The 25,943-nt window shown below is 42.1% G+C and overlaps 2 protein-coding genes across 2 annotated transcripts in view; both read left to right on the top strand.

Annotated features, from left to right (window-relative positions):
- Positions 1-17,470, top strand: part of NFXL1 (nuclear transcription factor, X-box binding like 1) — a 54,026-nt gene extending 36,556 nt beyond the window's left edge. The window contains 4 exon segments of the mRNA XM_068403911.1: positions 4,396-4,500; positions 5,752-5,838; positions 9,051-9,104; positions 14,170-17,470. Of these exon segments, the coding sequence (XP_068260012.1) occupies positions 4,396-4,500; positions 5,752-5,838; positions 9,051-9,104; positions 14,170-14,343 (420 nt within the window). The 3' untranslated portion in view covers positions 14,344-17,470.
- Positions 17,471-20,929: 3,459 nt separating this feature from the next.
- Positions 20,930-25,943, top strand: part of CORIN (corin, serine peptidase) — a 170,461-nt gene continuing 165,447 nt past the window's right edge. Inside the window, exon 1 of the mRNA XM_068403821.1 lies at positions 20,930-21,004. Coding sequence (XP_068259922.1) covers positions 20,930-21,004 — 75 coding nt within the window. The remainder of the gene's footprint in view (positions 21,005-25,943) is intronic.

Raw genomic sequence — 25,943 nt, 5'->3', positions numbered from 1 at the left:
ACAGGTAGCATGGTACATTTGGGGATTATGAAAATCAATTATATTGTCTGGTGCCTTGAAAGGCTTCATGCTTTTGTTTTGGCAGTGGCAGTGTAAAACTATAAAAATGACTTCTAGTATTATATAGTACAGCTCACATTTCCTTTGTGCTTTAGGGAGAAGCAAAGTCTTTGATATTGCCACAGCTGTTGGATGAGAAGCTTTAATTAAAAGTTCTTTCTCTTGTTTGGTAGCAATAACAAAATGTCCTGTTAAAGGAAATTTAACTTCTTTTTAATCAGGGGTGATTAAATTCTTATGATCATGTTTGCAGATGTTTTGGGACAATTCTTCCACAGAAGTTTTAACAGTCCATCAGTTTTCATCATTTATGTATTCACATCAGTATTTGTGGATCTGTGTTTAATGTTTTATTCTGTGTAATTAGTATTTTTTGACAAAATAACCATACTTTGTACTTTTACTATGCACTGTGCTGCTGTCTTGATGTGAAATATGGGACCCCATTGTGATGCATTTATTTTAACATGATAGTGCAGTAGAGACAATGTCATAAATTTTAAGAGTATGTGTAGCTTTTTTTTAATAAATAAATTTCATTTCCAAAATGCTTAATTAAATTCTGTAAACATACCTTGAAAATGTATGTGGGTTGCAAAAATTTCATTTTAAAAGACAAATGCACAGCTTTGGTCCATAATGAGAGGATTTTCCTCAATGTCTGGCTTAAGCAGTGGAGGTTTTCATAAGATCTCTGGAAGCAGAGCCACCCTTTAAACTGAAGAGTATGCCCCTTTGTTTGGAAGTGATAAACTTATCTTTTGTACTTAGCTTTTGGGATTGCTGCTCAAAAGTGCTGTTTTCTTCATTAACAGGTTATTTTCTTTATTATAGGTATGTATTAACAGATTGTGTTTATTACCTTCTGGTGGAGATCAGCTAAGCCTCCATAAATGCTGAGGGGTTTTATCATCACCAGACATAAAGTTAAGATTTAAATGCATTGCCTACAGGGAAAATACTTGTAGAATTTTTGTTTTGTTTTGTTTTTAGAGCTGTGGATTAAATCCTTTTCTTTTAAAGGCCTTGCCATGTCAAACATAAAGCCTGTTCATTTTGGCCTTTAGTCTATGAGCTATTGACAAGAGGTCTTGTATGGTGAAAAAGATCTAAAGGGGCACACTCTTTCTATTTTAGTGCCAAGTAGCTCAGCATGGGCACTCTAGGATTTTTTTTTGCTTGTTTCTTTCCCACTACATTATTTATCCAGCAGAAGCAGTGGCAAGATTGCTTTTGTTTTCTCAGATCATGCAGAAATGTTGTCTTGCCACTCATTTCACTGCTCCTGTTGATTTTTTTTTTTATGCTGGTTTTGCATTGGAGGAAGTAAAAAGAAATTTACAATGCCAGATTCCTTCTTGTCCATCCCTGTGGATGTGAACTCTATAGCTCTATGCTAAAAACTAAATATGTAAATTTGGGTTTCAGTATAGGATTAAACATCTTTCTGTGCTATGCAAATTTTGCTCTAATGGTATGTAATGTAAGAATTATATTGCAGTAGCACCTGGAGGTTGAGGTGAGGGCTACTGTCTTGAATTTGCAGCTCTGACATGTCACTTACAAGACTGTTTGTGTGGGCTTCGATGCTATTAATGGAAATGTGGCTAATCAGTATGGAAGAATAAGATGGAAGTAACAGTTCTAACCATGGATTGTTCTGGCCAGCATGGGATGACTTGCAGATGAGACTAGATCATGTTATTGTGTATGATACTCTTGGGTAGGGAGCCAGGAGAAGGACCCTCTGACTGCACAGAGGTTATGCAGTAGCAAATAGGTTTTGCAAAGATTGTGGTCGCTAGTGAGCAGACTCAGCTGTTAGACAACTTGGTCCTGGCTGGTAGTCTGACCTCAGTAGTGTACAAAGTTTAAAGTTCTCCCCTCATCTTTTAAAAATAAGGCAAAATACAAGATAGATTTGCTGATTATCAGTTGTGCCCAAACAAAACTAAATTTCTTCTTTGATAAGATGACCAATATATTTTTTTTTCCCTCCAGATAAAGCAAATAGGTTAGATCTGCCACATAAGGCTTTAGCAGAGGAATTGAGTCGATGCCACTTAGTGAATAGCTAATTCAGATACAGAAGAGGGTTAATACAAGGATGAAGGTGGGCTAAAGGAAACAACTACTTGTATTTTATTATTTTTTTAAAAAAAAAAAACACTCCCCCCAAAAAATCCAAAACAACAACATCATAACTAAATGAAAAGTTGGAGCAAGAGATGTTAACAATAAGGAAATTTTCCCGAGGACTGGATTGATGCCTGACCTTGCATTGTTTTCGGTAATGACCTTGGCACCACAAAACATTGGAATTTTCTGATGAAAACTTGTGGAGTGTTGTGAGTATATGACAATTAAGGAAACGCATGTATTTGGGATATATTATTAGGTACAGAAAAAAACAGTAAGACCATGCATGTCAAGGCTAATAATAAGCTCCCAGGAAACAGCAGACATTCTTATTGTCACAGCATGATTAGCTGGAGAGAAATGTAAATGAGAGCTGAAGATGTATTGGGGAAGATATTCTATTAAGAATAAGGTGCAATTAAGGCATTGTACGAAGTCCTTCCTGCTGAAATGTCATTTCGAATATTACATGCAGTTCTGGATACTGTATTCAAGAAACACTGATTTAAGCTGGTTGAAATTCAATGAAGGGAATACTATGGGAATAAAGAGCTTTTTATGAAAGGACATAGAGAAATATTTCAATATGAGGATAAGAACTAAGGGGTTTAGACTGGCTAGAATAAATGTAGGGAATTTAAAGAAAAAAAAAAAAAGCTCTTGCATCTTGTAGTGAGCTCCTGAAACAGCCTCCTTAGCGAAACAGTAGAATTGGGAACTGCTTTAATGGTAAGGCTTCATCCAGTCCTAGAGGGATCATAGGAGGTGCCTGCCTGTAGGAGGACTGGACTTTAGGACTGAACATGGTGACTTAGAGGTTCCTTGTAGTCCTGTGAGAAATGAGCTGAAACGGTGACTAAAAAACCTGAGCCTAAACTGCAAAGTATCTATCAGTGTAGTAATAGTTTGTGACTGGCGTGGACATGAAAATATGTATCTCTGTTCCATAATTTTTAATCGGAAAGTTTTGCATTCTGTTTAGGTATGTGTTTCATGATACTAGCTCAGAGGTTGAGCCGGTTCCAATGGACTTCGGAGAATCCAAATGTACTAATCAACAAGTGTATACACCTGGGTTCTCTAATTATCTTATGTAGTATTCTCATTCTTGTGGATGAAGTGATGTATGTATACATTTTCCATTTTTAATAAATGTGAAAAAATGTATCTTAAAGTGGTACGTCTTACAGCATTTTCCAAGTTGTGTTAATCCCTCGATGACAGTGAAGAGGTAAAATTGCACTTCTAATAAAGAACACTGCCATTTTAAATAGTTCGGGGATTTAAAGCTACCTCTATAAATAAATCGATTGGATGTCTTATGTGAGATTCCACTTTCAATTATTAACAGTATTGGTTATGTAATTGAAAATGAAAAATTATTATTGTGAGGATTTCTTATGGGTACGTGTAAGATGAAGGTATATTTGCAGTCAAGTTCTTAACAGAAAGTGAAAAAATGTGTTTGTTTTCTTGTCATTTTTATCTAATACAATGCTGGGAGCACTGCTACATTCCTAACGGCATATTTAAATTAGTATCTCAGTTCTTAACACAGTTATTGAATAATAATATTTTCATTATAAATGTTAAAAATTGCACTGGCGGTAAAAAAAGGCTCTATCTCACAGATGTCAGAAATGGGATAATCTGCCAAATGCAGAACTTTAGGATTTTATTACATTATTTTGGACATGATGAGAATATTAGTGACCGGTATTAGACTTCTGTATAGTTCAGAAGATTCTTGCATGCAAGATTTTCTTTTGTGGTGTTTTTGCTTCTGATTCTCACATCTTTCTTTTGTTGACTCTCTACAAGTTGCTGCAGTACACTTAATTTGAGTTTTCAGTTTCTTTTTATCTTATCTACTCCCCCAAAATACAGACAGATAAGGTAATTGATGTGTAAATTACTGTGGAGATGACTATTCTTGAAACATTTGAAAGGAGAAATTGGTTTTTAATCAAGATGTGCTAATAAAAGATAAATCATTCTACAGGAATTGAAATACAGTAAATAACAAACTTTTGCAAAAAAAAAAAATCAACTATTTCATAAGTGGAAAAACTGATAAACTGAATGAGTTTTCTGTTAAGGTGCAATGTCTTAAATAAAACCAGTTCATAGATTCTTTGTAATTTTACAATCATTAATTGGTGTGTGGGTGTTTTTTGTGTTTTCTGTTCTTTATAGTTGCCCTGTGGTCACCGGTGTAAAGAGATTTGCCATTCAGGAAACTGTCCTCTGAACTGCAGCCAGAAGGTTAAACTCCGATGTCTCTGTAAAAGACTGAAAAAGGTAAATTTCTAAATTACAATTTTGAGAACGATGTGTTTTCTTTGCATGTTCCTAGGCTTGTATGGATGCATTGTCTCTGGTGCAGATTAGAATATGCCTATTTACTCTAGTAGAGCTATAACAGTACACACCAGCTGAAGATCTGGGCTGCAATAACAAAAGATTCTCTGGAGAATATAAAATCCTGTTAGTTCTAAAATGTGTTAGCTGCGTGACTTACAATAGCTTTATCTTCAAGCACACTTGAGTTTTTGTAGCTCCATTGGGAGAATAGTCAGATGACCTGGAGTGATTTGAGAAGAAAAAACAAATTTTTCTGACAATATTTGGAAAGTTTATAATTACAGAAGTTGGAACAAGCACAATGTTGTGAATCCCTAACTAGTGTAATCAGTTATGGTTCTCTGCAAACCTAAAAGCAAGTACAGGCATCAGCATCCTTAGCTTGTAACAAAGATAAGGGACCAAGTAATGTGACAAGTTTATTATAACTATATAGTATTATGAGGGGAAGAAGAGAAATTGATGTGAAGTCTTGGCAAGTAATAATGACTTAATGAAAAAGTCATTATCTGGCTTAATTAAAAGGTGCTTAAATTATTTTTCTGGACCCAGTTAACTTGTGAGCCCTCCAAACAGGCTGCAGTTCCCCAGAGTTCTCAGCTTCTCCAAATGTCTTGTGCAACCAGAAGTCTTTCAGGTGGGGTGTTGGGCAGGAGAAAGGATGACATGTGCAGAAAAAGTGCTTCAAGTTGAACAGTCTCTGCTTATGGATAACCACCTTTTTGTTTTTTTCTTCAGCATTAGGGGGAGGGGAGGAAGTGTGAGTGAGAACATTTCTTCCCGACGCACACCATGACCAGACCTTGCCCTGTAATCTCAGCTGTTTAAGAGAATGTATATGAAATTATTGAGACTCCAAATGCTAGCTCTTTCTGCCAGAGTTCAGAATGTTATTTTACTTTGTCTTAGGCAAACAAGTGAGAAAAGAGAAGAGAGGATAAATTAAACTGAGCTATTTGATTTACTCTTGCTCTCAGTTTAGCTTATGAGGAAGAAGGAAAAGAGAAAAGGACAATTTAATACAGAATTATGGGTTCGGATAACATTTAATCATTAGCTTTATTTTCCGTGTAACCAATGTTTTACTAAATAAGAATGTTTTATAATTATTTGCATAAAGAAATGGACACTATAACTAAAATTTTCTATAGAGAAATTATTATAAAAGACTCAAATTATACTTAACAGGAAATACAGTGCAGCAAGATACAAGAAGGCCAAGTTTCACTGGAATGTGATGCATTATGCAAGGAAATGAAACGGAAAGCATCTGAGGTAATGTGTCTGTTGTAGCTATAATTTCTTCTCAGTGCTTCAAGAAAAGTAACATTCTGTTATTTTCCTTTTTTTAAAAAAAAATTATTAGAACTGTTTCTTTCCTCGTCTGCTGAGAACAAGTGATAATCAGTGATGATAAAATTGTCATTGCTGATGATTAGTGCTGTAAGATCAGGGCCAGGCCACTTCACAGGACGTTAGATCTGCTATTTCCTGTGGAAGTTTTGCAGCCATTGAATGCTCAACTTGTCCAGCATGAAGGGTGTCATCCTGTCACACTGGATTAGTTACCCTGTACCAGGAGAACAGAGTTTTCAGCAACTGCAGTATACTTTTTAGCTTGCTGTAAATGTGACTTCTCCCTAGTTCTGCTGTTTTATGAAGAAATTGCTCCATGCTGTCACCGAGGGAGAGAGAACATCAACCTTGCTCTTCTAAGCCTTTTATAAAAACATGAACAAAAAGAACTGGTGCATAACTTGCTTGGTTTTTATCAGATAAGTGTTGGATGTAATAAATGTACAACCCAAAAACTCAATAGGTAAAGCTGACTTTTCTCTGCTTCTGCTCAGACTTTCAGGGTTGATTGGCAAGTTCTAACAAGTACCACACAGACCAAATCCTGCAACTTTGCAAGCAGGTCAAATGCTAAGACTGTTGGGATATGCCTTTAGAAAATCCCAACCATAACAAACCGTTTCAGTAAGAGTGTGAGGATAAGTTCATAGGACATGGAGTGCACTAAAGCAAGGTGAATTCACAAGAGACTGCATGAGCTGGGGCACAGCAGCATGTCTCGGTCTGGTGCAGCGCGGTGTCAGCTGCTGTTTTACTTCAGCAGGTACTAGTTCCTGTTTCTTGCCCCTGACATTGTAATCCATGGGGAGGAATGGTCTAATGCAATGAGCAAATGACTACAAGTTTCTGCTCTAAGCAATGTCGCAGACATTGTGGCATAACCTAGCGATGCGTATCTTCCTCACAGAAGAGCATGGATTTATTTGTTTTGGGTTTTTTAATAGGAAGTTATAAAGTTCTATTTAAATTCTTACTAGGCACCTTTTTGTAGCCTGTGTTGACTTGTAAATAACATGCTACAATGATCTCCTATTATATGCATTTGACAAAAGTAGTTTATTATGTCAATTACTGTTTGATGTGTCAAGACTGGAAAAATCTGTTAAAAACTGGAGAAATTTACAACGAGAATTCAGTTTGCACAGTTGGAAAATAGCCATCAATTTCCAAAACCAAGGTGTGTTAACTCTTAATAAAACTCACACGTAGCAGCTAGTGAGTATGCACTTCTGAGGAATTGAATGCATCTTTTACTGCACATTTTATGAAAGAAATAGTTCTAGAAATGTTTTTCCATACTGTGATTATAATGGTTAAGCTTCCCTCTACCTATGTATATACCTATGTATCTCATACAAATACGACCACACCAGTGTAAAAAGAAGCTCTTGTGTTGCTTTGTTCCACATTTGTGGCTCCCTTTTCTTTTGGAGTGGAGGTGCTACCGTTAGATGGCAGTGAAATACCAGGAGGCTGGTTGTGCAGTTCTTTCCGCACCAGACGGCTATTTCAGATGTGCGTGGCTGAAAAGGTCTTTTATACCCTTTTCTAAAGAGAGACTCTGCCATTGTGTCTAGATTAATGAAATTCTCAGTAATGCTTTTATTTAATGTATGGTTTAGCAATTTCAAAAATTGTTCTGTAGACCCTGTCCTCAGCGTACACTGTTTGAGCTACAGTGTGCTAAAGCATGGGCTCGTGTACTTTCTCCTTAGTCGTCAAGAGCTCTTGAATTGCAAATTGTTTGGAACAAATTCCACCTGCGCAAACCGTATTTAGTAAATTGTCACTGTTAATATGCAAGTCATCCAGTTATTAGGATCAAGACTGTTTTTCATTTCAAGTTATTTATCAGATTTTTACATCTACGTTTTCTAAGGTAGCGATTTGGTGGCCGCAATGCTAAAGGTCCAAGAAACGTACACAAGAAGGCAGACACGTATACTTCCCCAGTATACTCTTTCTGTTACTACTGTTACTGTAGTGATCTCTGACTATAGGAATTCTAGAGATCGAGCTGGTGTCTTTCTGTTTAATGGTCTTTGTTGGATTTATCTCCTGTTAGCATGCCTCATTGTTTTTCAGTCGACATAAAGTTTTGGCATGTATAAACATCCTGTAGCACTGAATTTCTAGATTTAGCCAAATACTATGTGGGAGTAGATTACTTCCCTCTGTTATGAACCAGCCTTCTGGTAATTTCATTTTATGCCTTTGCTTTTGTATTATGAAAAATATTTGGCATCTTCATATTCTTCAGGATTTTGTGCCCTGTTAGTCACCTGATGAATCCTGGTTATGCATCTCTTTAGAGGGAAGCCACTCCATCCTGTTGTCTTTTGTATATGTTCAGGCTTTACATTCTATTGTTAGTGCAAGACCAAAATTGAATGCAGGAGCTAAGATTGAAGTGCATCATGTGTTTACATATTGACACTTTTTCTGTACCATTCTTTTCTTAATAATTTCTAGCATTTAATTTGCTTTCTTGAACACTACGAAACACTTCTGTAGAATTATCAATTGTAACTCCCATGACTTCTTTTCATATGACTTTCTGATGGTGGAGCATTTTTAATTACATTTTATTTGCATTACGCCAAGAGCTTTTAAAGCAGTTTAGTTATGCATTATCCAATATATGTTGTATTCGGTACAAATACAGAGGTTTCCTTTTGCTCTAGTAGTCAGGGAATATTTAAAGTACTTGGAATGAAGTATGTGTATGTAAATTATATACATATATAGGAATTATCTGTATGTGTAAAGTGTACTGAATTGAGGATAAAGTTGCTGTAAAACTTAAGACTGTCTTTAGGAATTTTCCTGGTTGTTAGTGAACAAACTATTCTTTTTAGGTTTTATATTTGTCAGTTGAGCTTGTCAAGTTGAAGTCAGAAGTTCAATTTATAGCCTTGTAGCATCCATTATATGTTCCATGTTTTCCAACTGTGAGATTAGGCAGCTTTTTCCAAGAATATTTTGTAATCTGAATAAGTTAAGAGCTCACTTGATGGAGGCTTTGCTCACTTTTGCTGAGAACCATTCAACAGGAGTAATTATGGCTCTATAAGAAAATAGATTCAGCTGCTGTTTACAACAGTTGCTTATCGCTTTGTATGTCTGGACAGATAAAAGAGGCAGAAGCCAAAGCTGCTATTGAAGAAGAGAAACGAAGACAACAGGTATCAACCTTTCTTCTTCCTCCTCCACTTCTTACCCCACCTTGTTCTTGTTAGTAAATGATTTCATTTACATGCAACTAAGGATGCATAGTTTGTAATGTGATATGCACAGTCATTCCTGTCAGCTGTAACCTTAATCTAAGATGTGTGCTGTGAATGATTTACAATGATTAGGAGCCCACATGTTTTCCCAAACAATTTTCATCATTTTATGGAAAATGATAATTAATCAGTTTAATCTTGCATTACTATAACTGTGTATAGTATAGTTTATTTTTAACATACTAAGTGCTCTTGATTTTAGTCGAACACTTCATAATGCATAAACCCGACAGAATTGCTGCATAGCCTCCATAGAGATTTAAATATTGGGCGATGCTTTCCTCCTCCCTCCCATCGTGAAAGAAGGAGGAAGCCTAAATGAGCCTTTGTCCTTCCAACGTCTCGGAGGGGGGAAGAAACGTGTATTTACTGTAATTGCTGTTGTTGGTAAGCGTATGTTGTCGGCATTGTAATCCAAGAAGCTTCTGTGCCAGCTGCCTGGAGACACTAACACTAATGGTATTTCAGGCAACTGTAAGCTAGGTTGGTGGTGATGGCTAAGGCGGGTTTGTCATCTGGAGGTTACAGCCTTAATGAGCTCTTTCCAGCCAGTTCATGCATGTATGCCTGTGCCTGAGCGTTTGACACCAAATGGTATCATAAGTCCAGTGTGTGCTTTTTGACTCTCCTTTTACTCAGTTATCACAACAGTTATGTATTAGGTTACACTTGTGTTTTCACCTGCATGTCACACTCCGTTCTTATCGCAGAACACTGGCTCACTCCCTGCTTGAAAGAGGGCGCGGGAGGCTTACTCGCAGACCCCATCCTCTTGTACTGTTCTCCCAATCTCATTAGGATAGACACAACTAGGATAGTCACAACTTCTGTTATGCATACTTTCATTAATTGCCTAGAGACTTTATTAAAGTGTTACTTCTACCAACCAATGCTCTAGCAAGGCCTGCTTTTGTTTTTCGAAGGGGAGTGTATCTACTCATCGTGCAGGAAAAGCATGCAGTTAGGTGCCTGTTGCCCAGGGAACCGGGCACTGTTTTGTGATCATCTTGTAGTGTTTATTGTTACATTCATGCCTCAGCTGTCTACAACATGGATCACATATTCCCTCATACGACTCATAGACAGTTCGTCTAATTCTTGTTCTCTAAGCTGACCGTGGAAATGTTAGTTCTGGGACACGGGTCAGGAAACGTAGCTTGCATACAGATGTCTGAAACACTTTGGTAGGCAGAGGTAATCTGCAACTGATGGTTCTGCAAGCTGAGTACTGAAGTGTACTAATGGACATTTACACATGTCAAGAACATGCTTACAACTCCAGAGCTAGAAATTCAAAGTTGCTGGTGTTTGATTGCACCGATTGTGTTTTCATGCATCCCAGAAGGCATTCCCAGTTACTAATGATTTCTGCCTCAAAATCACTTAACTTTTAGTCCCTCTAGTAAAGTCTCAATAATGAGGCTCCTCTGTAACTGTAGCAGAGTCACTCCACCAGCATAGTGTGCAACATTATTTTTGTCTTGATTCTTCAGCAGTGATTGTTTCTCTCTTCAGTCACCCCACCATTGCTTTCTACATGTACATTCACTGAAGTCTGACAGTTACAGTCCAGCAGTACCCTGGGCAATATATGGCAACTGCTTCTGGGTGCGTGTTTTGTGATGGATGCAGCTTCAGGGGTAGAAGACTTCACCTATACATAATCAAGCCTATTAAAAGGTTAATCAAGAATGGCCAGTTATATAGCACACTAGCAAACTGTAGGACAACAACAGTGAAAAGATAGGACAAAACCAATAAAAAAAGGAAAAGGACAACTAACTAATAGGCTCTAGAAACGCACACAAGTACTAACCTCACCTACTGCAGCCTTTTATCTAAAATTGATTTGCCTCCAGTTTGATCTCATAATCTGCCATCTGGTGATGCAGATTGGAGGACATCACTATCACAGGGTGGTGGGTCACACTGAGTATATATTTAATGAATATACTCCCTTCTGACAAAAGTTTGTATCTTGTACCAACTTCCTGATCTCATTAGCACATTTTTATATAGACAATTCATCTATTAGTCACAGCTTTTTGAGACCCATTTTGATTAATACTTCATTAAATCCTTTATATACAAACTAGTTAGTGCTCTGGTAAGTCTGCACATTTATATTTTGGTATTTGCTATATTTGGTAGCAGCTTCTGCTAATATAATTTACAGATGGAATCACTTGTTTCTTAGTGGAAGGGAGATGGCTTGGTTAGGCTTCTCGGCACGGCCCTAGCAGCCAAACTTTCCCTCTGCTTCTAATTGAGAAGCACCGTGTGAGGCCAGGGTTTCCACAATTGCTTAGAGGTGGAAAAAAGATCTGTGCTTTTGATTAACAATTCAGACCAAGCTCTCTCTGTGTCCCACTCTAGTGTAAAAGATTTCATTAAATTTTTGAGCTAACTGGTAAGAGTCAAGAGTTTCAATAGTGAAAGTCGATGTCTCAAACCTGAATTCTAATTTAATGCGCTGTATGAAAGATTTTGTTTCCTTTTTTTTCTTAGAAAGAAAAATGTTTTAACAGCTCCTTAGAAGTTACCAAAGTCAAGTGCTCTCTCCGCACCCCATAAAATACAAGACCTGCAATTTCAGGATATACTCTTTGTGTCTGTATAGTCACTGTTACTTGTATTCATTTAGCTACATTTTCCCATGGAGCTGCTACTCCTTTCAGTGCAGGAAGAATATAGAGAATAACACATGGAGGAGCAAAATCCAGTACCTGAGCAACACTAAACTAGACATTATCTGTCATCAAGTTGTTTTGAGTATACAGTTTAAATAAATGTGTTTCATTTTACTTTTAATATGTCTGTACACAAAGAAGTCAGGTTCTTACTCTAAATAAAAAGCTTGAGCTTGTGTAGCTTGAAAAATTAAGGTAGTGTCAAGGCTGGGCACAACCATTACTTTATTGTTCAGAGATCATTAAGGTGACATTTTGGGAACGATGACAGTTATATAAAATCCGTAGGTAGCTTTTCAAGGACGGTGATGGCTTCTTTCTCGTATTCTGTGCCCATGAACCTTTTTCATTTTGTGTTTTGTTTTTTATGATGTATTTATTTTTAGCTATGTTTTTATAAAGATCACTAGGAAAGCAATTCAGTACCTGTTGTATAATTGTTCAAGCCCTGTATTTTAATTCAGATTACTGCAATTCATGAAGCACTCTGCTTTTAAAACTTACAGATCACACGTATAAAATAACTATAGAAGCCTCAAATTTTATTTAGCATCTGTGTAAAATGATATACTGCCATATTAGCTATAAAACCTTAAGAACTCTGCACTTGCCTCCAGATTTTGGATTTTGAAAAACTGTTTCATTAAAATACTTTGCTTTTCTGAAGGAGGATTAGCTGGTTGAAAGTAATCTTGTTTCAAATAGCAGTCTGTGGAACTTTGTCTGAACTTTTCTCCTGTATCGTCAGAGAAGTGCCAACATTTCTGCCTTTATCGGGTACAAAGGAATAGACAGAAAAATGGGTCCCTTTCCCGTGCTAACAGTGGTATCTGGCACAAGAAGGGAAGTGAGATCCGCTTTGTGAAACTGACAAATATTTGCTGTCAGTGGAGGAAGACCAGACATCAGGCAATCTTAAGTTCCAAAGGAAAACTGTGTTTACTGGACTACTTCTCTGCCCATTTCCCAAAACGGTCGTCGTCTTGTTTCTTTAATGCACCTACATTATTGTTTTAGTCCCTCTCTTCCTGGCAGCACTGCAGGAGTAGTCATGTAGATTTATTTCCTCTCATGGCCAGCCTTTGTCTCCGTTCACTGTCCACGTTTCTTCTGCTTCAGCTCAGTCTTGTGCCTTTTGCCCAGCCAGTCCCGGCTTGCTGCACTCTGCTGCTCTCATTTCGCTCTTTCAGTTCATCTGCTCTCTGTCCTCCCTAGCGCCTTGTCCCATGCTTTCTCTAGTAGCTGACAACTCTACCCAAAAATCTAGATAATCGTGGGACATTTTCTGGTTTTAGTCCGTTCTCAACTCTCCTTTAGAGTATCTTTTCTGACTTTCCTGGCAATTAGATTGGCTCCTTATTGGAGTCTCATCCCAGTCTCACACTCTTTGTTCCAGTCTGCCTAATTCCAGTTTTATTTCAGCTTTGTACCCTAAAATGAGTTTTGTCTGTATTCTCTTGGTATCCTTCTAAAAGGATGTGGAGGAGGATGAGGAACAGGGATCAGAGGATCCTACTGTTCATTCCAGGCATCACCCTGAAACTGCTGTTCTGGGTGGAAGCTTGGCATTCATCTTATTTTTACAGTTGCTTTGCATCATTTTGGGGCCTAAGGGCATGTGTCTCCTTTTGAAGGGTGCTATGTACCTACTACAGTCATATAGGAGTGACTAAGTGTTAAGCTATAACACTTAACAAATGGAATCTTTTTGTGCATCTCTAAGATTATAACTATTAATCTAAAATTTAGCTGAGCATGCAAAATATAAAGAATTGGGGAAACATGATAGATTTTTATTTATTTATGTTTTTATTAAATTATTTTTAGCAGAGAGTGCATCCTTATTACGGGGGGGGAGGTCTTTGAAGATTTCAGCCGATGCTCATATGCGTTAGTGTAATAGCTTAAATATTTATGAGTGCTTTTCTTTAATAGGAGAAATAATGTATTTTTAACATATTTCATGGAAATAACAATCTCATTTTGGCTTAACATATTCAGCCTGAGTTAAAAATCTAATATAAAACTTTGGTTGGTTGCATTTTTGGCAATGTTTTTTATAGGAGACTAAACAATGGTTTAATACTTGGAAGCGAAGTGCTTTGTAACCGTGGGATATAGTGCTACCATCTCATCTGTAAGAGATGTATAACTTCCATTGGCCACCAGTTATTTTTATAAAATGGTTTTTGGGAATGTTATTTAAAATCTGCACATTTCCTTGTTTTTAATTCTGACACAAATGTCAACTACTTCTGTTTTTCTTCATCTAGGCTGAACTGGAAGCTTTTGAAAACAGATTAAAAGGGCGAAGAAAGAATAAGAGAAGAAAGGATGAAGTAGAAGTTGAGCAATCATCATGGCAAAAATACAAGAACTTCATTATGCTGCCAGTGTTTGGAGTTGCTGTTGTGATGGTGGCATGGCTCATGGTATACAATGACTGAAACAACTCAATATTTAATATACCTCAGTTGGGCTTTAGGTAGCTATTATTCCTAGAATGTTAGTCTGTGTGTAACAGAACTTAATATGCATAGATTATGGATGTACACTACTTGCCAAGAAAAGTGCAGAGGAGGGAAGAAGTGTCACCTTTTTGTGTTATTGCATTCACAGCACAAAACTGAATTCAGACACTGAAAGTAATAGTAGATTTTAGTCTACACTGAAGTGCTGACGTAATTCGTCTGACTGAGATCCGTTAACATCTCTTCTATTAATATATTGTGTTACTTCTCCTTGTCTCCATTTCATAATATTAAAAATAGCTTAGTATAAAATACTTAATTGAATATTTGTTTCCTGTAAAATCAATTTAGTGGTTTATTGAAGATTAGTATTCTTATGCTAGTCTTGATGTATCACACAATAATTTCTGTGCTTCATGTCAGTTTTAATTATAACACCTAATGGGGAACTTCACATCACTTAGGCTTGAATATTCTGGGGCCTCATGTCAGAACTTTGTTCAGAGAAAGGAAATGTGAACTGTCTTTCAAGTCAGCTGTATCACAAACAATAAAATGGGCCCCCTTACAGACTGTGGGGTTTGTTTTTTGGTCGTTTCCACCCCCCGTCCTTGTTTCCTCAAAATCAAACCAACTGAAAACTTCATTTAGTGGACATATGCATATGCTGAACATGGATGTGAAGTAGTTTTAGGGTACAGGGATTTGTTCTTATTGCTGCCCCCATTGCCAACAGCAGAAAAGCAATTTGGAATTGAACTTGGAGCATCACTGGACTGTTTGTATAGATAAATGTCACATGTGGATACTTGCAAAGGTGTGCAAAACCACAACTGAATAGTGTAACAATACAATTATATGTCATTCTGAAGTCATCTGGATGGTGCTTGCTAGTCATGTATAAACTATCTAGCTAATCTTTTAAATGTTTAAATATTTTCTTACTGACAGTTTAGAATACCTTGCTTTGGGCTATCAGTGTTGGTTGGTAGAGATGAAAAGGTTTACACAGCTTCAGGATTAGGAGAGAAGCTACATGGTCTCAGCTGAGGGACTGCAAGTTAAATTCAGGGGCAGGGGAAATCAGAAAACTGAATTTTTAAACCTCTGCTGGAAATTTTGTGTGGATACTTGAGCATTGTGGGTAACTGAAAAGTGCTTACAAGATCCTGTGAAAGCTGAGGTACAAAGCCAAAGGGCATTAGGTTGCCCTGTAATTCAGGCATACAATTTCATCACAAATCCTGCAAAAGCAGTGGGACCATTGGTGGGAATTAGTAGAGAAGATTGCAGTTTGTTTGAAAGCTCTTTTGGTTCGAAAGCCCTTTTGTAAAGGGGACCCTGTATTAATTGGAGGTGATATCCAATTGTAATTATGGTTCAGCAGCAGAAAAAAAATGGAAAAGCTGCAAAAGGCAGTAGCTTTTAGATTGTGTAGATTGACAAAATGGGGAGAAAATCAGTTTCTTTTCAATTTTTCACCCAAGTTTGGTGAAAGAGGAGAGAGGTGAGGAAAACTTGACAATATTTAGCATGGATTGGTGCTATTTGATAGTATTTTATGTTTTTTTTTAATTGACTTCTTAGAAATGCATAATACTTCTGTCATGATCTGTCAGGCCATTCATATGTAAAGTTGTAGAATTAATTGGAATTACACTAGGCAATCACAGTTGCATCTCTGTTGAATTCTCTTATTTTCTAGTATAAGGAATAAACCATTTTCCATATTGTTACTTTAACTCTTTTCTATAATATTGATGCCTGGAAGATAATTCCATATGTAAGTGTTGTTTCTTTAATCAAGTGAGGTGATGCTATTATGTGACTGCTTATGCCAGTAACTCTTCTGTCACTGAGAGAAAAAGAAGAGAGATTTTTGTTCAGCTGAAGTAAAATGCAATGTATTGTCCAAAAATACAAAAAAATACCTTTAGAGCTGAAACATGCAGATCAACGTGAATGTGACCACTGTGGAAACAGCTTTTATCTTACATGACTAGAACTCCTTTTTCTATTTACTACTGGCTTTTTCTTTAAAATAAGTACAGTGGAAAGTTTATCCTTGCCTCTACAGCAAAGAGAAGAAATCTCTCCCTACAGAGCTATAAAAACAAACTGCAGTTGAATTACATGTTTGAAGTAGTTCTTAGTGTTCTTTTCTTCCTGTTTTGCAGTATTTGTGTGAAATATTGAAGAGGAAAAGACTTGCTCTCATTGATCATCTTTATTATAATAAGAAAGCACAGCAATCTTTACAAATTCATTCCATTCATGCAAATGTGTGTATCAGTAGGCATTTTCCCTTTCTTAAAGGATTTGTATCTCTCCTGAACCTCACATATGCAAGACACACCTATTTTTGAAATTTCATTCAAAATAGTTCTGTATATCTTATCCAACCATCTGAGTCATTTGCACTCTGTTGGTCTGCCTGCTGAATCAGATATTTGTTTCTTGGCATAAAAAAAGTGTGGGGGTTTGAGCAATCTGCAGTTTAATAAATCACTGGTTTGTATTTGGTATTTAAAATTATTTTTACAGTTAAGTTTTTGCCTTTTTTTTTGGTTGAAGCTGCATGTTGCAAGCATGACAACCTTCAAAGTAAAAGGTACAGATAAAATCACCTTTTATTCAGTATACATGAAAGATGGTAGTTCTAGAAAGGAAGTATTGAACTGAAGGTAGGTTTTTCTTCAGCAATTTAAATGTAATGTCCTGTTACATAATGTAATAAGCAATCATTTTTAATGTTAACATTTACCAAAAAATGCATATTGATAAGTGTACATTGAAACAAATGATATAATCTAACCTGCTGTTGAAGGGAAATTACAGAGCGAGAAGCCTGATCATGAGGATACTTAGCATGCAGAATATTCAGCAATGTGTACAATGAAAAAAGTTGGGAGAGCTTTTCCTGATTCTGAAAGCATTCTGGTGAGCATTCATCTTTCTGCTGAACCAAGGTACTTACAAGTTGTCAGCGTATTTTGGGTTGGAAACTCCTTGGCCAAGTTTGTTCCATGTAACAATAACAAAGCCATTGTGGGCGTTAATTTAATGTAAAAACCAAGTCGGACAATAAACGCATCAAAAACAACTTGAAAATTTGTTTGTTCTCAAGGACTGGTGTGGTAAAGCAGCAAACTTCTCCTGAAGAATGACGACTCCCTTCTCTGGCAGTGACAGCTCTTACTGCTCAGATTAATACTGGAACTACGTAATCACGTTCCTTCATGTTACTGCTCTGACAACATAGCGAGAATGGGTTGGGGAAGTAGATTAAGATGAAACAAATGGGATGATTTTTTTGGCCTCATATGGGGAAATATAACTGATTTATTAGACATTTGTCCTGACCTTAACTACTAGAGAAGGAAATATTACTATGTAGATAGCACCAAAAATTGTTCACAAAAGCTTCTATGCTTGATTGTGGATTTAAAGCACTGAACTCTGAGTTTATAATCTCAGTAGTTCTGGCTCCAAATCATTATCTGCTGTATGCCAGCCTTTTTGAGGGCAATGTGCTTGAGTTTTGTGGAGTTAGAGCACAGAGATGCTTGGTCTGAAGGATGTTCCTGTGCCAGGAAGTGGAAGCTTGATGTGTGTGGTAGCTGCTCTCTGGTGCGTGCTTTAGGGTGGAGTATTCTTGTGTGGACAGTCCATGGGCGACCCTGTCCTCAGTTTCATGTAGGTCAGATTATCCCTCTTCTGCTTTGATTTCATCCCATTACCAGTTATCTATGGGCATTTAAGTCCCTCCTTTTTCTTGCTTCATGAATGTAAATTTAGATTTCTGTCTGCCCTTATCATTCAATTAAATCAATCAATCGCTCTAAAGAATTATAAAGTGAAGATACTGTAGTGGTCTGTATTTACTAGGAAGGGAAATGCAATGTAAAAATTAGAGAAAAAATAAAATTAAGTCAAATTAGTTATAATTGAGACATGCTTGCTTTTTTCCACTAACGGTTACATGTTAATGAATGATTTGGACTCTGCAATAAAATGTTTATATGCCATGCTACCAGAAAACAAGTTTCTGGTATGGACAGTATCAGTATGAGCTCTGTGATATATAAAGTCAGTCACAAGGTGGGCTAAATGGCAGCTATCTAGAAAGCAGTCATACTCTGAGGGAACTGTGGCTTAACTCAACCAAGTATTATTTAATCTAAGTAATTCTTTCTCATGCAGTGATTTCCATAGACTTCCATAAAATTGCCAACAAAACCAGAACTCAGCTTTGGCTTTCTCTATGTGCTGAACTGTGGCTGAATCTTGTAGTTGTGAAACTGCAATTTGAGTGGCTCCGCAACTTGAGGAAATTAGTATGAGATTAGGAGTCAAGCTTGGTTTTGAATTCACAGTACTACTGCTGACGAGAAGACATCCTCTTCCTTTTGCAGCCTGAGCCACCTACTGCACCTCTTAGACTTCAGTTTTCAGTTGTTCTTACTGTAATTTTTGACAGGGCTGACTAATCTCTGTAAAATACTGTAATAAGTAATGAATTATGGTTTGATTCCTCTTTTTAGCAGCATTACAGCACAAAATATTTGTTGTTTTACATTAAGCAGTTTGCACATTTTGCATAAATGCTCTTGCTTCTGTCTCTTTCCATGCTTTTCCTATTATTTGTGCAATTGTTCTAAAAACAAAACCAAAACCACTTCTTTCCTCCGGAGGGCACTTTGCTTGGTTGGGTAAAAAGATGGAGGACTGAATTACTATGAGCAGGAGTTACTTAAGTACAATGGCACTCCAGAAGCACAGAGCCCCCAGCCTCTGCCCCGTAAAGTTTGCACACAAACAGAAAGTGACAGGGCCTAAATCTGAAGGTATGGAAATAAAGATACCTGGAGAAGCATCTGGAAAAAAGCTAGGAAGAAATGTTTGTCTTAGACATATATAAACAAACTCTATATATGAGGGGTATCATCTTCACTGCCAGCTAAGAGTGGTGACCAGGGATGAAGCCATATTCATGTCAAGGGGGTTGTTCAGAGCACGTTTTTGGGGTGTTTTCTGACTCACAGTTTGAATTTTAGCATTTCAGAAGCACTAAAACATGCACAGTAAAAACTGGAAGCCTTTCTGTTTTACAAACGTCATCTCAGCATCCAGTCGCGGTGCCAGTGACAGCTCTCTTCTAGTAGCGCCCACTTCTGCCCATCAAGCATGCTTTTTGTCTTGTTGACTTTATCTTTCTTGGATAGTGCTTCCGAGCTCCATTATGTACACAGAGCCAGGCTTCTGTCAGACTCAACATCTTTAGATGGAGATACAGGGAAGAGGGGACAATGCATCAAAATGCAAGTCTTAAAAGCCGATGTCTCAGGGGGGTGGGGCTTTTGCTCTGTCATTCGCAGGTTCAGGCGGCACTTGTGCCTTGGCATGAGAGCCGTTCAAGAGCTGTGCCACAAACCACCCCTGCAGCTATCAGGCCGCTGGGAGCAGCGCGGGGACAGGTGCAGAGGGACCGGCCGCCGCTGTCCTCCCGCGGAGCGCTTCCTCGCACAGGAGGGACCGGGGCACGACAGGCTTGCGTGGCCCCCGGAGGGCCTGGGAGCGGAGCCTCACTGCGGGGAAGGAGCTGGAGAAACCTGCCCCGGCTCCGGGAGAGCTTCCTCCCGCCGGAGCTCCTTCCCCTCCGCTTCTGTTGTGCCGGCGGCAGCGCCCGGCGCCGCTTTCAGCCCTCTTGGAGATGAGGAGGATCGGTTCGGGAAAGGCGAGCGACTGTGCTACGGGGGAGAGCGTTGCAGTTTCCGTAGGCGCGAAACTTCCTATCCCTGGCGTGAAATTAAACCCTTTTCATGACCGTAACGTAAAATAAAGAGCATCGAGAAGGCAGGCGGGTCCTCCGGCGCCCGGGAACGGCGGACGGATGGACCCGGGAGCCCGGCCCGGGCTCGCCATCCCCCGCTCCGAACTCCGCGCTCCAACTCGGCGGGCCAGGAGCGCCGGTAGCTCCGTGCCCCGGGGTGGCTTCGCATTGCTTCAGCCGCAAGTGCGTATCCGGGGGCTCGCCGGCAGCCGGCAGCGCCAGGGCACTGCGGACGCAGCCCCGGCGCCTCGCCCGCGGCAGAGCCCCAGCAAGCCAAGGTAAGGGATGCGAGGGGCGAGCTCCGCGGGCTTCTGCCCCGCGCATCATCCCTGGCTCAGGCTTGTCTTGCCACCTGAAGCCTTTCGCGGCGTGACGAGGCGTCCTTTATCGGGGGGGGGGGGGGGGGGGGGGGGCTGTGCCCACCTCATCCGCCCTCCCTGGGGGACGGCTTTAGGGCGAAATTAGTAAGTGGGCTGTCTCTCAGCTTGTCCCCAAGGGGTAGAGCCTTGTGTGCAAAAGGGGTGGGGGTGTGGCGACTTTCTCGCGGAGGTTTATTATTATTGGGTGGAGGAGGGGGAAGGGGGAGGCTGCCGAGCAGACAAAATGCGGAGCCCCCCTGCCCCGCAAGTGTGTATTTGCGGGAGGCGGGCGGCCGCGGCTCGTCAGAGACCGAGGTAGAGAAGAGTGGGGGGGCGGCCAAAGTGGAGAGGGTTCAGCAGCATCCAGGGCATGCTCTCCATGCAACAGTTCCCTGCCCTGCCTGCGGAGGAGGAGCGCTACCGGCAGGTCCCCTCCGCTAACCGGGTAAGGCGAGCCCGAGGGCGTTCCCCTCCGCGCGTGGGGCCGCCCGGGGGCCACGGGCTTGCGCGGGCGGCTGGCTGCGCCGCTCGGCGACCCCAGGGGTGCGGGCGGGGGGCAGCGCGCTCAGGGGGACACCCCGGTGCCGGAGGTGGCGGACGGGAGAAGGGAGCGCGGCCGCCGGTCCGGCGGGGAATCCCCGTGCGCCGCGCACAGCCTGCGCTGCCGCCGCAGGGCCGAGCAGCAGGTTGCTCGGGCAAGCGGAGAAGGGGAGCCCTGCTCCGAGCCCCGTGATCTGCCGTAGCGAGAGCGGACTCGTGGCTCGCAGGCAGGGACGGTGCCGTGTCCCCGGAAGGCGCGGCCTGGGGGGCGGCCGGGGGCAAGTGACCGCCCGCGTCCAACCTGCCGCGGCGGAGCCGTCCCGCAGCGCTCCCGTGGCTGAACTTGCGCGGCTGTGCGGCAGAAGCGCCGGGGACGGCCGAGTTAAGGGCGCAGGATGCAGGTGAGTCGCAGTTAACAACCGGTGGTTATTAGCGTGTCACCAAGAGCTTAGCGGCGCCCCCTCGCCCGTTCTCTCACATAAGTCAGGGGGTAAGCCCAACAGGGCTGATGTGCCCGTTAATTGCTCTGGCGCTGGAAGGAGCGGGGAGGGGTTGCGCGGAGCCCGACGGCAACAGGTCCGGCCAGGATTTGCAAGAGCAAAGTTTGAGCTTGACCTCCGGCAGGACGGCCGTGGCAGCTCCACCGGCGGCCGGGTCCCGGGGAGCCGCCGCACCGTGACCTGGTCGCCGGCGGGGTGGCTGCCTTCACCCGCGCGTCGGATGCACCCTGGGGTCGGGTGGAGGGACTCCCTCCTCTCCCCACCCTCGGCTGTCCGGTGAGATGGTACCGCTGGCCGCCACCATCCACGGAAGGTGGTCAGCCCGTGGAGGGTCACAGAGTGGGTTTGTTAATCCTTGCAGCTAGAAACAGCGTACCTGGGCGGCTGCAAGCGTCCGAAGGGGATAGGGCGTGTGTTCCCGGTGTCCCAGCACACCCCCGGGAGGAGGGATGGCGGGGGCGGAGGAGCATGCTTTGCCTGCCCTTACGGGAGAGGCCGCACGGCGAGGGGGGGTTGTACGAGGCGGTGCCGGTGCGAAGCCCCGGCCGGAAGGGCTGGCTCCTCTCTCCGCCCGCCGGGCCGGCGAGGAGGCGCGCAGGAGCGCGGGACGCGGTGCTGCAGCACGGGGAGAGCGGGCGGCGGAGCGTCCCGCGCTGTCACAGCGACCCGAACGCGACCGAAAGGGCACAGCGGCGCGTTGCAAGTGTGTACATACGGCAGTGTACTTTAGTTGTCTCGTCGCTCCACTTAATTTAAAACGCAGAATCCTTGGACGCTTTTCGTGGCAGACGATTAATTAATTAACCTTTAAATTATTAGCAGTCTGGCTGAGATGGTGAAACTCTGAAGTGAAATCAAATATCTACAACTTTTAATGCATTCACGGTGTCTCTTGAGAAGGTTTGGCTTTCAGCACTAAAAATATGAGAATAGATTTTCCCATATGGCCACTTATACCCTTCCTGTGTTCCTAAAAGATGGACCAGTCAGCAGGACTAATTGTAGCTCTTTAGTTTTGTTTTTGTAATGGATGCCTTAGTCGGAAATTTCTGTTATAAACTTCTCAGGTACTGTGACACAGCCAGCCTTAACTTAGTGTATTGCTGAGGTTATCGAAACAACTATAAAGGAGTCATACAAGGCATTATAGAACCTCTCTGCTTATGTGTCTCTGTAAAAGCTGGTGACATCTGAGTGTCTTGGACATTGAGGTTCTGTAGGAAGCTGGAGGCTCCTCCGGGAGACAGGGGAATCCCAAACAACGTCCAAACCTCCTTTAGAAAGGAAATGCTCGTGACTTTTTTTCCCTCCGCCATCAGTCATTTATGGGGTACCCCAAGAGCTGTTTTTTTCTGCCCGTGGGGAAGCCTGGCCCTTCAGCCTCGCATATAATCATTGCTCAGCATGCATTTTTAAGGAAGCCACCAGTACTCATGTTCGTGAGAAGGCTCTCGGGGTGGTGAGCCAGGCAGCACAGCTCGCTTGCCCAGATTAATCTGCTTGTGCTCTGTTAGTATCTGATGGGACCGTCAGGACAAAACATTGTTTTTCCTCAGTCTTTTGGAGCTGGGACTATAAAATACTGAAGAAAGCATTCCCTTCCTCTCCAGAAATTTTTGCTGGCACTCGACTGTGTGCCTGTGGTAGATAACTTGAGTGTGCAGTGAATCAGAAGTATAAGATGGTTTGAAATGTGTCATGATTGGAGGTGTTCTATAAAATGTGCAATGCACACAGGGCGGTTTAAGATATCTGTATTATTGTTTAGCTATTAATTATGTATTAGATGATGTCTGCAGATACAAATGAAAGCCAGGATGGTTAACAGTGCCAGTAATTATTTAAAAATGCAGGCTTACTTGAATGTAGGAGCTTCTTTTTTCTTTTTTTTTTTTTTTTTTTGCTAAGCTGATATATATGTTTAGGTCTTAGCACTCTGCTCCCTCGAGGAACATTACTGTCCTGCTGTTCTACTAAGTCCATGTATTGCCAGACGCAAAATTTCTTGTCATTACTTGCATGGCCAAGCGAGGAGTGCATGCAGAGGCTGAGGCAGATAAGCATCCAGACAGAAATCTCATTTACTAGGAGGTGAACAGTCCTTCCAGGAGAAGGCAGAACAGGCAAGGTGAAGAAACACCTGGTGAAGAAACCCAGTGGCTCCTGCTCTCACCACTACTCAACTGCTCTAACCAACAAATGCTGAACTCTAAATAAGCCCTTTCTACACAAGTGGGAACACAGTGCTTCCATTGGTGTGGCCTAGTGGCCGTTTGGGGTCTGTGAGTCTTTGCCATGCTGAGGCGCAGCTGATTCAGGCCATGCCAATACAGCAGACACAATATAAGCACTACAGGCACTTCCTTAAGAGATGGGAGCTGTGACTTTGACCCCACCTGGACCAGGAGGCCATGGATACCAGGTCATCTGCTCTCAGGCTGAATAGCACGCGCTGTGAGGCAGTTACACACAAGAGCACTATCTCCTGGTGTGGTCAGGTTTTAAAAGATGGCGGCTACCGCTACATTGTGTGGGAAGAGTTGAATCCTGTCAGCGTGTCAGGTATCCTCAGCAAGCGCTTACAAGGCCAGATGAATGTCTTGTTTCTGAATGCAAGCCAGGGTTTGGCAGGGGCGGGCGTTAAGCCACTTGCAGCAGGGCAGTTCTAGGCTTGCACATGCAGCCTAGGCCCTTCCAAATGTGGCGGCCAGATGCCTCCTGATTTTTAAATGCCTTCAGGACGAAGCAGCTAAGCAGCAGGGCTTGAGTAGGGCAGTTTGATTACGGTTTGAAATACTGATGTTTCTACTTTGCCCCAGTTTTTTTCCCTACGAAAAAGAAGCGGACCTCGTAATAGCAGGCTACGTAAGTACAATTCTCCAGTGCCAGGGGAGAAAGGTGGATGATATCCCCTTGTGAAGTGACGGATTGTCACAGTAGGACAAGGAAAGCTTAAATCCTCCTTGAAAAGGACATCACACACACAACAACTGAAGACAGTGACCAGATAGGCTTCAGCTGACTACCCCCATTGCCTCTGTATTTTTAATTCTAGTGACCCCCCACAGCCAATTTTGGTCATGTGAGAGTGTTCAGTTTTGTCTGGGACCATCCTGAGCTTCGGTCTGGGTGCCAGGGCATAAGAGTCCCCCTCCACTTGCTGGTATCTGTAACTGGGGGAGTCAATACGTGTGTGAGGTGGGTCCTCACTTTCTGAGGGGCTGCATGAGGAAAAATGGGGGAAGCAAGAGCGCCTGGGCCTTGCCTAGGTGTCTTGCCTCCTTGGCTCACGCCGCAGCCTCCGTGTCCTCCGTCCGGCCCGGACTGACCCTTCTCCCCAGGGGGAGCGGCGGCGCAGCGGGCGGCGGCGCGGGGCGGGCTGGCAAGCACAGGTCAAGCCGGGGGGTGCGGCGTGCCGCGGCTCTTGGCGTTTCCCCGCCACACCGGCTGTGCTGAGGGACGGGAGGGCTCGTTCGTGGGTGCCTCTCCCACTCTGCAGCCCCGGGACAGAAGAATATGATGCGGATCGCATCCCTTCCCTCTGTCCCCCGCCCCTCTATAAATAACTCTCGCTGGGCTGACCTGTCAGATTCCCCCGGCAGAGCGGATCCCCTGACCCGGCCGCCTGCAGTGGAAAGTCTGAATGCAAAAAATACCGTAGTAAAAATAGAGCGGCCGGGAAGCCCCTCCGGCAGGTCCTAGCGCCGGGGCCCAGTGGCGCTCGGTGCCGCACCGGCCCTGCCGCTGCCCTCGCGCTGACGGCTCCCCGCGCCTCACGGCCGCTCGCGCGGCGGGCTCCCCTCGCGCGAAGGGCTCGCGCGCGCCGGCGCCTCAGCGCGGCGCTGAGAGCTTCCCGCCTGCGCGCGGGCCGGCGCGCGGTGACGCCCTCACGGTGAGTTCTTCCCTCCTCCTTCAGCTGTCAGGGGCTCTTCCGTTGTGGACAGGCAGTTCCCTTCCAAGTAGTGTTTTTAATTTCGGCTTGTCTTTCTAGTCAGCAAACATGAAAGAAATGGGGATAATGGTTTAATATCCTAAATGTAAAAATAATAATGAGACAACAATCAAGCAAGAGCTTGCTGTTTCAAAAAGAGATGGGAATCTTGCTACGTCTGAAGTCTGAATTAGATTTCATCTTGTGCCTGCCTTGTGCAGAAGACTGCTCCCCTGATGGGATACATTCTCCTCAGCTGTGGTTTCAAGACACTATAATTTAAAGCGATGCTTTTAATCATTTATTTATGCATATGCTGTTATTTCTGATTGTTTTACCTGTGAAATCTGAATATCTGGAGGTTAAAGCCAGGGATAGGTACCAGAAAGTGTTGTCTGATTGCTGCTATGGCT

This window comes from Nyctibius grandis, chromosome 6 (genome assembly GCF_013368605.1).
Source record: "Nyctibius grandis isolate bNycGra1 chromosome 6, bNycGra1.pri, whole genome shotgun sequence".
NCBI lineage: Eukaryota > Metazoa > Chordata > Aves > Nyctibiiformes > Nyctibiidae > Nyctibius > Nyctibius grandis.
Note: the sequence above shows the minus strand (reverse complement) of the source record. Positions and strands in the feature narration are given on the sequence as shown.